The sequence below is a fragment of the Epinephelus moara genome, chromosome 21 (assembly GCF_006386435.1).
Source record: "Epinephelus moara isolate mb chromosome 21, YSFRI_EMoa_1.0, whole genome shotgun sequence".
NCBI classification, from domain to species: Eukaryota; Metazoa; Chordata; class Actinopteri; order Perciformes; family Serranidae; genus Epinephelus; species Epinephelus moara.
Genome location: NC_065526.1, coordinates 15,457,362 through 15,471,854, shown reverse-complemented (window position 1 = coordinate 15,471,854; position 14,493 = coordinate 15,457,362). Strand labels below are relative to the sequence as shown.

The following is a 14,493-nucleotide window of genomic DNA, read 5'->3' as shown; positions in this document are numbered from 1 at the left end:
CTTCTCTGTGCAGGTCTGCAGAAACGTTTAAGTGTATCCTCATAGAAGCAAAACTCCAGCTTTAGTCTGATATAAGTTCGACCCCAGACCTCTCCAGGTTATTGAAGTAAATGAAGCTGACAGCAAAACACACTCCAGTGTCTGTTTTCTTTTCTTCTCTTAAACCTGAACTATGGCTGTAAACCTGCCGTGTTTTTACAGTCTGACAAGCCACAAAAGAGTCCAGCAATGACCCACTTGTTATTTTTGGGCCACTTTGTGTGTGATCTTAACCCTAACTCTCGCCACCTCAAGTCAAGTCTAAAGTGCAGCCGGCAGCACTTAAGCCCTAAAGCAGTTTATTTCCCGCCGTGTTACTTTATTACAAAAGCTACTCTGGTCTGAAAAGCCTCAGATACTCTGAAGAGACCACACATACTGTACGTTTGACAGGACCGACTCTTCTTTTAGCCTTTAATGGGTGTCGTTTGTGTTCGTCAGCAGCAAATTTAAGAGTTTTCTTTAGGTCTGAGCTGCAGCGTAACACACACGGTTTTTCATCTCTGAGTGTTGGTGTTAATGGCACTGACTCATAATGGCTCCCTGTTCTTGGCACTTTGAACGCTGTGCTAATGAATCGCATGTGTGCGGGTGGATTTGTGTGTAAGGTATGGAGGGGAGCGGGGGGCTGCGCTGCTCTGTGCAGTAGGTGGTCCTTGCTGCTTCATGTGTGTGTGTTGTGATAGGGTGGGCTGTGAAGGGGGGTGGTCTTTTTCTGATCCTTGGAGGTAACTTTTTTTGCGAGGCTCCCTCCTGTATGTGCATGGTGGTGCTTAATGCCACACACTTGTGCACACACACATCGGTGCCCTCCCATAGTTTCAGTCAGACCGGTGCTGCTGGTAGAAGCTGGCATCACATCACAGGGGCTGCACGGTTTGACTGAGGTGACTCAATGGGGAGGGTTTGCCTGCAAGAATCACTTCTGGGTGCCAGTGGGATTTAAGTACCTCTTCCTGATTTGCCTGCCTGACCAGTGGCTCGCCTCCTTCTGCTCCACATGCAGGTTCAACTTGTATTTTGGCACTAGAGCGGAAGCCTTCAAATTCTTTCAGGCCAAGGACCCGAGCTCAACGAGAGACGGAGCAGGGACCCCCTACTACATATATTGTGTAAAAACAGAGTTGCACTTTAGGCGACATAACGACTAAGTACGACATATCGATGTATTGTCAAGCAAGATAAAAATTTAATTTAGACAACACCGTTTACATCAATATAGAGTCAAGTTGCGTACTCTCTGCACAGCTCCACCCCACTCACAAGTTCTCCATCAACACTCAGAGAGACACAGAGCTACTCCTCTGTTTAACCTGTCTGTTAATTAGTCTACAGTGAGACATCGGTCTATATGTTGCACGTGCTACACTAAATCAGTCTGTGAGATGAATGAAATGACCGCAGCACACGTGCAGTCCAGTGCTGCGCTGCTAGTTTGTGTGTGAAGTGGGTCATAGCATGCCAGTTTTCTTCTTGGTAGGTGTACAGCGCCGGGATGCAGGCGACAGATCTGTTTAATAAAATGCAGCGACAACACAGACGTTTCATATAAAAGACGTATATAACAAGGACAAAATGTCTCTCAGCTGCACTGGTGATGCTCTGTGCATAATTAAGATTAACAGCCTAAATAAATACAGAGACTTAAATCATTTTCCAGCACTAGATTCATTTGAAAAGCCATGGAAAACTAAACTTAACTCCCCCCACACAAACATATTTAATTTTTTCACACAACATGGATTTAGACCTACTTGATACATTTATTTTCATGTTATAGTTTTGTGTCCTGTGCTGCAAACTTTTAAACCTCTGTAGCTCCAGTGCTGTGTGCAAAAAGTTATGCAGCTGCATATTTTCAAACAAGGGAAAAAAAAGCGTTTTATTTTGATCACAGTCTGTTTTTATAAAAGTGCTTGTGACATCTCAAATGTGGCTTTAACTTGCAACTGAAAACATGTAGTCCATTTCATAGAAAACACCAAGATATATATCGTGTATCGCCATTCAGCCTGTAAATATGGAAATATGATTTTTTTTTGTCCATATCGCCCAGCCTTAACTTGAGATAATGCTTTGAATATTTTCAGGTCTTCTCTTGTTTGCACTTGCCTGTAGTCAGGGGCAGTTGTATGGCTAGGTGCATTAGCATCACCCTCTCTGCACTTTCACCTGTGGTTTCTGAGTCAGAGTCTCTTACTTGAAAAGTTACTAAACGATCCATGTGACTCAAAAGAATCTCCGTACACTTGGAATAATAACACAGCTAATTGGTCAATATTATGTAAGTGTTTGCTAACTTTGCTAAAACCTCACCGTTACAGGAAAGTACCACACATTGATTTAGCGTTAGCTAGCTCCGATGATTGCACAGGGGTTCATGGGTATCAGTTAGCCAATTATTTATGTTGTGTACTAGAAATTATTATTTTTTTTAATGAATAGGCTGATTTATCTTTGACATATTTTAATTTTTGAAAAAAATCTGACAGTAATGTAGCGTGAATTTTGATTTGAACCAACAGTCAGCAATAAACATGCTAACAGATTAGCTCGCTAGCAGCAGTGCTACTGAAGCCCAGTTATTTCCATCACATAACTCTTATCTTGCAGGTTGTAGTGGTCCCTTGAGAGTCTCATAGTTGGCTAAAGAATAGCATCCACTGTATTCAATGCTTCTGTCAGAGGCACTTTAGCAGGGCTGAGTTCTGAAGGGCGTCCTCCCAGTCTTTCCAGTCTCCCCAGTGAACCCAGCTGCTCAGTTGTTCTCAGTGTGATTACTCCACTCTGGTTTCGTTTGCAGCTCTGTTCTGTGTTTGAGAATTAATTGTTGTTTACACTGTCTGCTGAGAATAGCAGGGCTAAATTCAAGTCATGGATTATTAACTTTGAGGTTTCCGCAAGGACGGTTTTCAAGAGGAGGGAGTCCTCCAGTTCACTGCAGCCCTGTTGTGTGAAGACTGTTTGCTCTTCTCATGTGATCTCTTTATTCACTGTTGTACCTGATCAACAGCCTTTGAATTATGTTTGCGTATTACACAATTTATAAACTATGCAATCTGGTTTGCTTGGTAGTGCCAGGAAGTCCGAACTTACCTGGCAGCAGTAAATTATCCGCTCAGAGCAGCATCTGAAGGGGAGCACAAAGAGGCTGGTGACTAACCTGCTCTTCGGGTAAAGGATTGTCTTAGATGATTAGTTATACTGATTTACAGTCAGACGAGAAAGTCATCAGCTGCTTTACGTCATTAAAAACTTCATTGGTTTTTGTCAGAGGAGCGAACTTAGGCTCCAACGTAAAGACTTAATGTGACAGTTCTAATGTAAAAACACTGCTACAGAAATAAATGCCCTCTTTTCCATCAGCTTCACCTGCGCTGCCTCGCCTTTATGACTAAACTGAGAATGTTTCCTTAGGATTGTTCGCTGTGCATTGTACGACACGACCCTTTCATGTCTCTGTTTCATGTTATCAATAACATTTTAGCTCTGTGAGTCAGCTCTGGTCGTGTTTCCTTTGCAGTGATTACTTATCTTTAGATGAAAATACAACTCTCTAATCAGGCACTCCCCAACAGAAGATGGAGATTTTCTCTCCCTTCCCATTTCCGTTTTTTTTTTGTCTTTATTCCTCCCTTTCTCTTTGTTCCTGAAACAAATGAAGAGCTGCAGCATCAGAGGATGTCTGGAGGGACGACATCCTGCAGACAGGGCTGAGCAAAATAAAGTTGAATGTTTCGGTCTGCCATAAAAAGTGTGCTATAAAAACTGCACTCACTGCACCTTCCCGTATTATCTTTTTTATTTACGGGAAATGTGACGGGCACCTCATTGCACAACTGTACGCTTATAACATAAATGAAGAAAGCCTTATTACAATGAGCAGATGGGATAAAGTGCATCCTCAACTGAGGTTTAAAAACAACTTCTCTTTTCATTCAGACGTTTTAAAGAAATAAACTTTGACTCTGCAGAAGTTTTTCTTGTGAATTTCACAATAAATTTCTGAGAAACTGTACGTGAAGCTTCCTGTTCCCTACTGCGAAAAGTTTTGCTGAAAGCGAGGTGTGTCACGTGTGTGTTGCAAATGTGCGTTTTTATGAGAAATGCAGACAAATGGCAATAAACAGAAGTGAGAGCGCAGGGGAGAGACACTGGAGCCAGAGCTCCCACACCGACTGCAGGATGTGTCCAGGCTTGTTCTCATCCAGTCTGTAAATGATTAGCAGGAAGAGGAATCACAGCTCAGACTCACTGCTACGCTCCGATGCTTCACTCCCAGACAGCAGCCCCTCAGTCACACACACACACACACACACACACCAACACACACACCAACAACAAGTCTTTACATCGCTGTAGCCTTTTGTTTAAATATAGATATCCTGTAATGTCAGATTTCAGCGCCTATCAGCCAAGCTCATGTTTCAGACTGTACACACTGAAACAAAGTGGTATTATTGTGCCTTGTCTGGCAGCAGGGTTACTGCACTGCTTGCAAATGTCTCTTAAAGGAATACTTCACCCAAAAATCATCATTTGTATCAATAACTCACCTCGTCTCACGTTGAAGTTGTGAGGAAAACTCTGTTTTTCTCGCATGCCTCCACATGGGACTGAGAATCCAAAAATGGAGAAAAATTCTTTATGTATTGGGGTAAAAGGGGGCCACATTTAACAACAGCAAAACTATATCAAAACATCTGTTTACAAACTCTCACACAACTCATGCAGTTACATCCAAGTCTTATTTATCCAGTTGTATGGTCAGCACTTCCCAAACACATGCATTTTCTCTTAAACCTCACTATTTAAAATCAAATCTGCATATGAGTAGTGCTCACGGATGAGTGGTATGCATGGACGAGGTGCATGCGTTTGAACTTTGCTCAGTGGAATACATGAGCAGAGTTATAGGGTGCTTTCACACCTGCCCTGATTGGTCGGTTCAATCAAACTCAAGTTCGTTTGCCCCCTAAGTGCGGTTTGTTCGTTGCAGGTGTGAACACAGCAATCACACTCAGGTGCGCACCAAAATAACTGTACCGAGACCTTCTTGAAGAGGTGGTCTCAGTCTGGTTACAAACGAACTCTGGTGCGGTTCGTTTGTGGTGAGAACGTGTTCCGACCTCGATCTGAACCAACTGCAGTCACATGACACATTGTTTGGGTTAAACATGAGCATGTTACAGTCCTGGAGGATTATTAATGTGCACCTCCTCCTGTACTGCCTTAATATGCACATTCAGCACATCCAATGCATCAAAACATTGTTTTCTAGTTGGAGCCGCGCCTCGTTTTCAAACTGTATGGTTTGACTAAAATGAACAATGACAGCAATATAGTCCACGATGAGCAGCGCTAAAATCAACCTGCGTAGTTGTCCCTCCATTGTGACATTAGAAAGTGTCACATTTATCTTGCAAGTGTACTCTTCTTCAGCGTTTGCTTTACTTCCTGGATTTTTCCCACATGGAAATTCTGACCAATCAAGAGCAGCTTTCTCACACAAGGCATTTGATCTGGTCCACTTGTAAATGCTGCTGTGAGAACACAAACCAACTCTAGGCAATTATGCAACTTTGTGACAAAATAAGTCCCTGATTCAGACCAAAGCAAGACAACTCTAGGTCTGAAAGCACCTTTAAATAGCAAAAATGCATGAGTCTTGGAAGTACTGAGCAAACAAGACTTAGATTATGCTTGATTTGTGCTAGATGCATCCACAAGGGTATGAATGGCCAAAGTGATGTCACACCATCAGACATGGTGTTAGCTGGGGTCCCATGTGGTAGATTTCTGCTTGTCTGTATACATTGGACATCTTCTAACTATGCAGATGTGGATTGACGGAGAAAATGGAGAACCATGCTGCAGACGAGAGTTTTTGATCCTCTGTCGTTTACAGTTTGGGAGAATATTGGTTTCCCGCATTGAAAAACCCACACAGAGTATAAAAGATCCGAATGTTTCCTTGTCATGATGCCACATCAGATCATGTCTGTGGGACCATCCGTGTGGGAAGCATAACTGAGGCCTTATACTGCACGAGTTGTGTGAGAGTTTTTTTTTTTGGATTCTTTGCTCAAAAGTTGCAGCTCCTGCACTTTGGATGTTGCAGTAAACCATAACAAGTTTTTCACTTCATGTTTGCCAAAAACTAACAGAAAAAAAAAAAGAATTTGCATAATGATGGGTGTGCCTCAGCTTTGTGTGAACTTGATAATGAAAAAACCTTGTTAGTGATGTCACTTTTGGGAACAGCCCTGCAGAGGAAGAGGAAGTATAGAAGAGTCGTTGATGCTTATTAAACCGACACGTGTAGTTTCCAACACACTCACCTGCAGTAAATGTAGTTAAATGATTTACTGGCCTAATATTAATATAACACTCTTCCCTGCACAGACCATAATACTGACCCATGCTCCAGTACTCTCTGCTCATTCAGTCTGTTGAGTGTCGGTTCTTCCTGTTGTAGAGACAGCATTAAAGTGCATCTGAATTGACCTTGAAAATATTAAAAGGTGCAGAAACTGTGAAAAGAAAACCCCAATGCTTCATCATCGTTCTTAATCTGTCCTCATTACATCTTTGCTTAATACCCCAAATCCCTCTATACCAATGTCTCATTCTCTTCAGGGTTATTGAAGCTTGTCTTTGTTGTCCTTTGTTACAGTGTTGTTTTGCCCAGGATGTCTTCGAAGGCTCACAGTTCCAACAACATCGCCCATGCCCGGCGGACGGTGCAGCAGCTGAGAATAGAGGCGAGCATTGAGAGGATAAAGGTACAGTGCAACAATAAACCACCTTCCATGCATCTTTACATCTAAGTGGTATTGGAGAAATTAAAGAGTTCATACTAATAAAAATAACTTTTTTGAAGATAGAAAATCATTTATGTTTTTGCAGAATAACACTACTAAGAACATGCACTGATTTCTTTTTAAAAAATGAACAATGTGGCAAATGTAGGGAAATCCTTTCATCTGTTTGGCTAATCATGTGATCACTTGAGAGCTGCTCTTAAATGATAAGTTTGGCATTTTTCAACCTGGACACCATTTTCTGATGTTTTTGTGTCTTAGTGACTAATGGAGACAACAGCTTCTGAAACTGGTTAGCGTTGAGCGAGAGGGTTGCAGCTGGCAGCGGTGAAATAGGCTGCAATGTAACCACTCATTAGTCGGCAAGATTTCATCGGTCACTTAGTCGCAGAAAAAACAAAACAGTGAAACATCTTTTGGAGCTGTGCCTTGTCAAAATAAACCAAAACCTATATGACTGGACCATGTGGGGATTTAATTTGAAAGGACAGACACGGGAAGTGTCCACACTCAGCAGTCAGACAGGAGTCAGGTTAATTTCCAGGGCTGGTACCTGCGGTTATTCCACAGGCTAGTTAATAACATGTCGAGCAGGAAATCCAAAGTGTGGGATCATTTTGAGAAGGTGAAGGACGAACCCAAGGTGATATGTAAACTCATCTTCATTGGTCGACTACAAACATGACGTATCATCTGAAACATGGAAGTAGCTACATGCCCATTAGCCCACAGCGTCATTAACAGGCGGCTCGCTCAGTGTGTGACGTGCACTTGTAGATAAAATATAGGCCTATATTAATGAAGGTTCATTAGTACGGTTTTGTATTTCTCTGTAATGTAGCACAGTGTTAACAATGTTACTGATACTATTCTTTCTCACACCTTCAACTCAAACCATTGTGTTGCCCTGCCCAAAATATATAGTTTAATAATTAAATTAATATCATAAACATGCAGGCAGCTAGTCGACTAATGGCCCTAAATGACGACTATTGGTCGACTAGGAGAATTCTTAGTCTAGGTCAGCTTCAGTTCACTTAAAGGGTTTTTGCCCCTGACAGAGAAATTGTTAGATCCCTACAGAGGTAGACCTTCTTATTAAAGAGTAAGATCATTTTTGTTTAACTAGAAATGGCACCAAAATCGCCATCCCTAAACCCACCAAACTCCAGTTAATTTAACACGTATAAAGCCAGCATATTTTTACATCTAACTGGGTGAATTTGGGGTTTATTTCAACCAAAAGACAAACCAAAACAGCTTGTGTTGGTTTAATTTTGTGTCTGTTGTTTAGAATAAAGTGTGTTTTATGAAGATAAAATAACTGTTTATCTAAATGGGGTCTGGTGGGTTTGACGATAGTGACTTCTGAGCAGTTTATGGTTAAACAAAAAGGATCTTACTCTTTAACAAAATGGTGTATCTCTGTAGGGATCATTTCCAGGGTCTGGATCAAAACTGGACCAATTTCAAAAACTGTCATCTCCATTAGTCACTTACACACAAATCATGGGGAAATCAGGTCCAGGTTGAAAAAGTTGCCTTTTACTGCTTTATAACTGAAGTTGTGTCTTTGTCTTCTGTTGTTCCTGTAGGTATCCAAGGCCTCTGCAGACCTTATGAATTACTGCAGTGAACACGCCAGAAACGACCCTCTCCTTATGGGCATCCCCGCCTCAGACAATCCCTTCAAGGACAAAAAACCCTGCACTATATTGTAGTGGATGCCACTTAGCCTTTACCTGTTTTTTTTTTGTTTTTTGTTTTTTTTTTGCTTATTAATGTTGCTGTATTCTTTTTGTTGGGAGGAGTGAGGGGTGGACTGTGATCATATTGTTACCATGTGTTCACCTGATCTGCTAAGAAATCAGCAATTCAACCAATTCAAAACAGTAACGAGCGAAAAAGGCCCCACTAGTGCCGCTATTCAGTTTGAGCTCTGACCACTAACAAGACTTTGGCTGCATGAGTTGGGATGTCATCAGGTACATAACCGCTTCAATAATAATCAACAGCAGAGATGATTTTCTGAGTATTATAACATCATTGGGTGGATTTGGTCCCTCCCACTATGTGTAAACAGTCTCATCTCCATCGAGCAGAGACTGTTACTGTCTCTCTGGTTTGCCTTGATTCATACAGCCAAAGTTTCCCTTCAGTCTTTTAAAAGCATATTATTTTTTAGATGGATAATATTGGCTTTAATTATGTAGCTTCAGACTTTCCACCAGTATTTTACAGAGTTTGTGCAGTTTCGATCACTGTGGTCAGTGGTCAGGGTTTACATCGAGCCTCTACTCAAATGTTACCATGATGTATCTTTGACTGGGAACAGTAACGTCACCATATCTGGTGTGAAATTCAGATACTCAAAGTATTCCGCTACCCAGCTCTTACTGGTCCACGACAATCTACATGCTGTTTAATGCATTGTTTTCCTGTCTGGTATTAGCAATGTGATAGCAACCCAGGCGCCAGAGTAAATGTTGGCATTGTACGCTTTTATGCAAACCACAGATATCTGTATGTTTCATATGTAGTGGATAACTTGAAACTTTATGTTTCAATTTTAGGTTGCTGGAATGCTGTAGTTAACATGTGGTTATTCAGGCTTAAAAAAATTACTTATAATTAGGGCAACATCATGATTGGGCATAAAATACCAGGCTTGGTTGCCACAAACATGGCTGGAGATGACCCAATGTTGAATTGTTGAAAAACAACAGGTTTTGTCACTGCAAACACAGCTAGAAATGTCCCAAACTGTTGTTAAAAAATTACCTGGTATTGTCCTTACTGATGTGGCTGGAAATGTTCCAACCTCTCGTTAAGAAAATACCTGTTTTTTCCACTACAAATGTGGCCGTAAATGTCCCAGACTGTTGCTAAAAAAATACCCGGTATTGTCACCCAAAACATGGCTGAAAATGTCCTGACCCCTTGTTAAAAAAACACCCAATTTTGTTGCTACAAACATGGCTGACAATGTCTAGAGGTCTCGTCAAAAAATACTCAATTTTGTCGCTCCTAACGTGTCTTGAAATGTCCCAGCCTCTTGTTCAAAAAAATAACAGGTTTTGTCACTACAAACGTGGCTGGAAATGTCCCGACCTCTTCTTAAAAATTACCAGATTTTGTTGTTACAAAGACAGCTAGAAATGTCCCAATCTGTTGTTAAAAACTACCTGGATTTGTCACTGCTAACGTGTCTGGAAATGTCCCGACCTCTTGTTAAAAAAATACCAGATTTTGTCGCTACAAACACAGCTAGAAATGTCCACGTCTGTTGTTAAAAACATACCTCGATTTGTCGCTACTAACGTGTCTGGAAATGCCCTGACCTCTTGTTAAAAAGTAGCAGGTTTTGTCCCTACAAACACAGCTGGAAATGTCCAGACCTCTTGTCAAAAATCCCCATTTTTACCCGATTTTGTCACTACAAACGTGGTTGTAGATGTCCAGACCTCTCATCAAAAAATACCTGATTTTGTCTCGACAAACACAGCTGAAAATGTCCCTAACTCCTGTTAAAAAATACCCAGTTTCATTGCTACAAACGTGGCTGGAAATGTCTTGAACTCTCATTAAAAAATGCCAGCTTTTGTTTCGTTTTGAACAGCAGTCTTCTGTCTGCTGTTTGGCCGGGTTGGAGTTGGCAGCCGTCTCACGTAGGTGTCACACCATCTGCCTTCCCCTCCTCCTCCTGAATGTAGCCTATTTCATATACATATAATCTGAGCTATGTCACTTTAGAAATGTTGATACATAGGAAATGAAACGTACCTGTGGTTTGCAGAAACATACAACGCCAACATTTTCTCAGGGCGACTGGGCTGATTAACGTGATACAGTGTATACAGCGGATTTAATGAACCATCACGTGGAGATAAAATCCATATAAACATCTTTAATCTAAGGTCATCTATGCTCAGATCCAAGCCATTGGGATAATGCGACCCCGCTGCTGTGATGCTTTTGGAAATTTTACAGCCGTACATGTAAAATACAGAATGAATGAAAATGCTTTATCACATAATGCAGTGCAGTTTTGTTTTTTGTTTTTGGAAAGTGTGACATTGTATGCAGGGTGACACTGTGTAATGAAGTCCCTGGGACCAAGCCAAACCAATGATACTGCATTTTAAAAACATCTAAATATGCGTCTGAATGAGACGATTCGTAGCCATTCCTTCTGAAAACTTTCTGTGGTACGATATTTTTAGGACGCTGACGGCACGAAGGTCATCAGCGAGTGTAACGCAACACTGTGAGCCACGCCTGCTTGCTCAGCACAAGTGTCTTAGTCGAGCGAATGTGCACATCGTTGTCTTAAAGTGTTTTCGGCACAAGTGTTGTAGGTACAGGTGCAAATGGTAGTGTGCATTGATGATGAAAACCACTCTCTCAAGACTGCTCTCAAATTTTTCATGTGTTTGGATTTAAACTATAACGTTTGTGTCGGTGGGGGTCTACGGTCTTCTGTCTAACATGTCCTTCATGTTGTGATTCTCTGGGGGAACAGCTATGATTAATGTAACAAAAAACAGAATAGAAAGCATAAATTAAGAATTTCTTACACTCTAAAGCCTTACATGTTTGCCTTGTATCATGAAGAATACTCTAACTGGGAGTTTGATCTTAAAAAACAAAAAAAGATGTTTCTATCAAATGTTTTTATCTGTGGGATGAAAGTGATTTGTAACAATATTGTGCCATCTGTTTCTGTCCACACGTCACCTGTTAAACATGTTAAGTCGTGTTTCACTCACCTGGTGCTCCGCTTTTCAGCAGTTTTTTCGGTATTGTTGCCTTCTCCAAAGGGTACTTTCAGGTCTTCAGATGAGCAAGATCTGGTGTTATTATCCAGTTGTATTTTTTATGATTGTCTCTAACAGTTCTTCTTACTTGCAATAAATCATTGCTGTATGCCTCTTAAGGAAAAGTTCAGATTACCACTGCCATGTCATGATATCTGTCCATTCTGCAACTCCGTAACGGCCTTATTGTACCATTGAGATTAATTTAACTGTCAAAATCTGCATTTTGATAAATGTCTTTATTAATATACCAACCTTTGTATGGAGACTTAACTGAGATTAATAAAGTGAAGCATTCCTACAGTACAGTACTGTACTAATATCTCAATAAAGATGTGTTGTGCTGCACAGTCAGAAGATTTCAACTTGTGATCATCACTGATACCTTTTATACAACCTCAGATTTACAGTATTTAAAGGGACAGTTCACCTCATAATCAGATATATTTCTCCTCTTACCTGTAGTGCTATTTATCAGTCTAGATTGTTTTGGTGTGAGTTGCAGAGTGTTGGAGATATCAGCTGTGGAGATGTCTTCTTTCTCTCCAATATAATGGAGCTAGATGTCACTCAGCTTGTGGTGCTCAAAGTGCCAAAAAATGTATTAGAAAAACTCAACAATAATGTCTCTTTCCAGAAATCATGACCCAGTTACTCAAGATAATCCACAGACCTTGTTGTGAGCAGTTTCATGTAGGAACTATTGTCTTCCCACTGAACTACATCCACCAACCATATCCACAGTGTCTTTAGGTCCTTAAAGTGTCTTAAAATGTTTTAAATTCAGTTGTATAAATATTAGGCTTTAAAAGACATGAAAAAGTCGTACATTTTAATTTCCTTCTGCTCTGTGATTTGGTGTAATTCAGTAGAAAGAAAGAACCACAAGCTGAGTGCCATCTAGTTCCATTATATTGGAGAGAAGGCAGACATCTCTACGGCCAATATCTCCAACACTCGGTAACTCACACCAAAACAATCTAGACTGATAAACAGCCTTACAGGTCAAAGGAAAAATATGAACTTCTGATTTTGGGGTGAACTGTCCTGTGAATATAGAAACCTGACTTGGATGGTTTTATTGGTCAGATGGAGCTGGGCCAAAGAGATCTGCCCATGTGTATCTGAGGCCATTTCCTCTCATTAGTCCTTTATTTATATCTCACTCGGGAAAGGCGAGACCTCGGGCCTCTCACCACGACTGTCAGAAAACACAGAACACAAGATGGCTAAATATAGAAACAACCAAACCCTGATTTCCGCTCTTGGAGAGTGGAGTAACTATTTTGGGAAAATGTCTACTTGGCCTGAGAGCCTGTTTTCATTCTCCGTTGGTGGCCACTCGGGTCTCTCCGACCTTGTCTCTGGCCAGCTGGTGGATAAACAGCTTGTTTCATTTTCTCCTGCACACAATGAGAAGATCACACAGGAATAATGCTCATTGTCACCTATTGTAAGGACTGCAGGGACACTGAAATGATATGACAGCTCTCACACTTGAACCTGGCTGATGATGAGCTACCATTCTCACCTATTATTCATTGTTAAGGACTTTGCTTCCCTCTTGTCGTTTTTCTCACGGATTGTGCTGTTTTCCTTAAAAGATCAGATGTCTGCAGGAAACACCAGGTGCATCAGCACTGTGTAGAGTACACCTTTACTGATGCCAAAGATACTGTAGCACACACTGGGTGATAAATCAGAATGCATGCTTTTAACATAACTTTTCAACCAATAAAAACTCTGAAGAGGTATTCCTGTTATGCATGAACATGATGCAGACTGCCTGGATATTCTCTGTAAGCATGAATGCGCACCCCCACCACCAGAGCAGAGCCTCTGCAGTAATCCCAGTTTGTCATTGTGCAGCAATGTGAGAATCACAGGGGGGGCATACGGCCAGCGGCTGGCAGGCCGGCTCGCTGACCATGTGCCTCACTGTGGAAATCTGCCCGGGCAGTTACAGTGTCAGTGTGCAGGAATGTGCTGATGAGGGGGAGAGGAAGGGGCGGCAGGGAGGGAGGACCAGAGGATGAGGGTGTGGGCTGACTGCAGTGACACCTCTGTTCCTCTGGTAGGCTCAGCAATGTAAAGACACACACCCATTTTAACACTGTCGCCGTCTTTGCAGCCAACTCTCCCCTGACCAGTTGTTTAACATAACTAAGTACATTTACTTAGGTGCAGTTTTGTGGTATTTGTACTTAAAGATTTGACGCATATGCTACTTTATACTTCTACAGCTTCTACCCTCCACTTTCAGAGAAACAAATTGTAATTTTAATTTACAACTGTTTTTACATTTGAAATAAAAAGGTCATTGTGTAGTATGTCATCAGATGTGACAAAAGTGTCATACTGTAGTATGTCGTAAATATGTTTTAAAAAAGTTTAGCATAGCATCAAAAATCATAAAAAATAGTCATAGTATCACATGTAACAAAAAAGTCAGAGTAAATTATGTCGTCCAAAATGATGAAAAAAGTCATAGTATAATATGTCGTCCAAAATGATGAAAAAAAGTCATAGTATAGTATGTCGTTCAAAATGATGAAAAAACTCATAGTATAGTATGTCGTCCGAAAGTATGAAAAAGTCATAGTATAGTATGGCATCCAAACTTATGAAAAAAAGTCATAGTATAGTATGTCGTCCAAAAACATGAAAAAAGTCATAGTACAGTATGTGGTCGAAAATCACGAAAAAAAAGTCATAGCATAGTATGTCGTCCAAAATCATGAAAAAAAGTCATAGTATAGTATGTCGTCCAAAATCACGGAAAAAAAGTCATAACATAGTATGTTGTCCGAAAT

At 40.9% G+C, this 14,493-nt stretch overlaps 1 protein-coding gene across 1 annotated transcript in view; it reads left to right on the top strand.

Annotated features, from left to right (window-relative positions):
* Positions 1-12,033, top strand: part of gng12a (guanine nucleotide binding protein (G protein), gamma 12a) — a 49,317-nt gene extending 37,284 nt beyond the window's left edge. Inside the window, exons 2-3 of the mRNA XM_050074718.1 lie at positions 6,716-6,824; positions 8,459-12,033. Coding sequence (XP_049930675.1) covers positions 6,732-6,824; positions 8,459-8,584 — 219 coding nt within the window. The 5' untranslated portion in view covers positions 6,716-6,731 and the 3' untranslated portion in view covers positions 8,585-12,033. The remainder of the gene's footprint in view (positions 1-6,715; positions 6,825-8,458) is intronic.
* Positions 12,034-14,493: the final 2,460 nt, after the last annotated feature.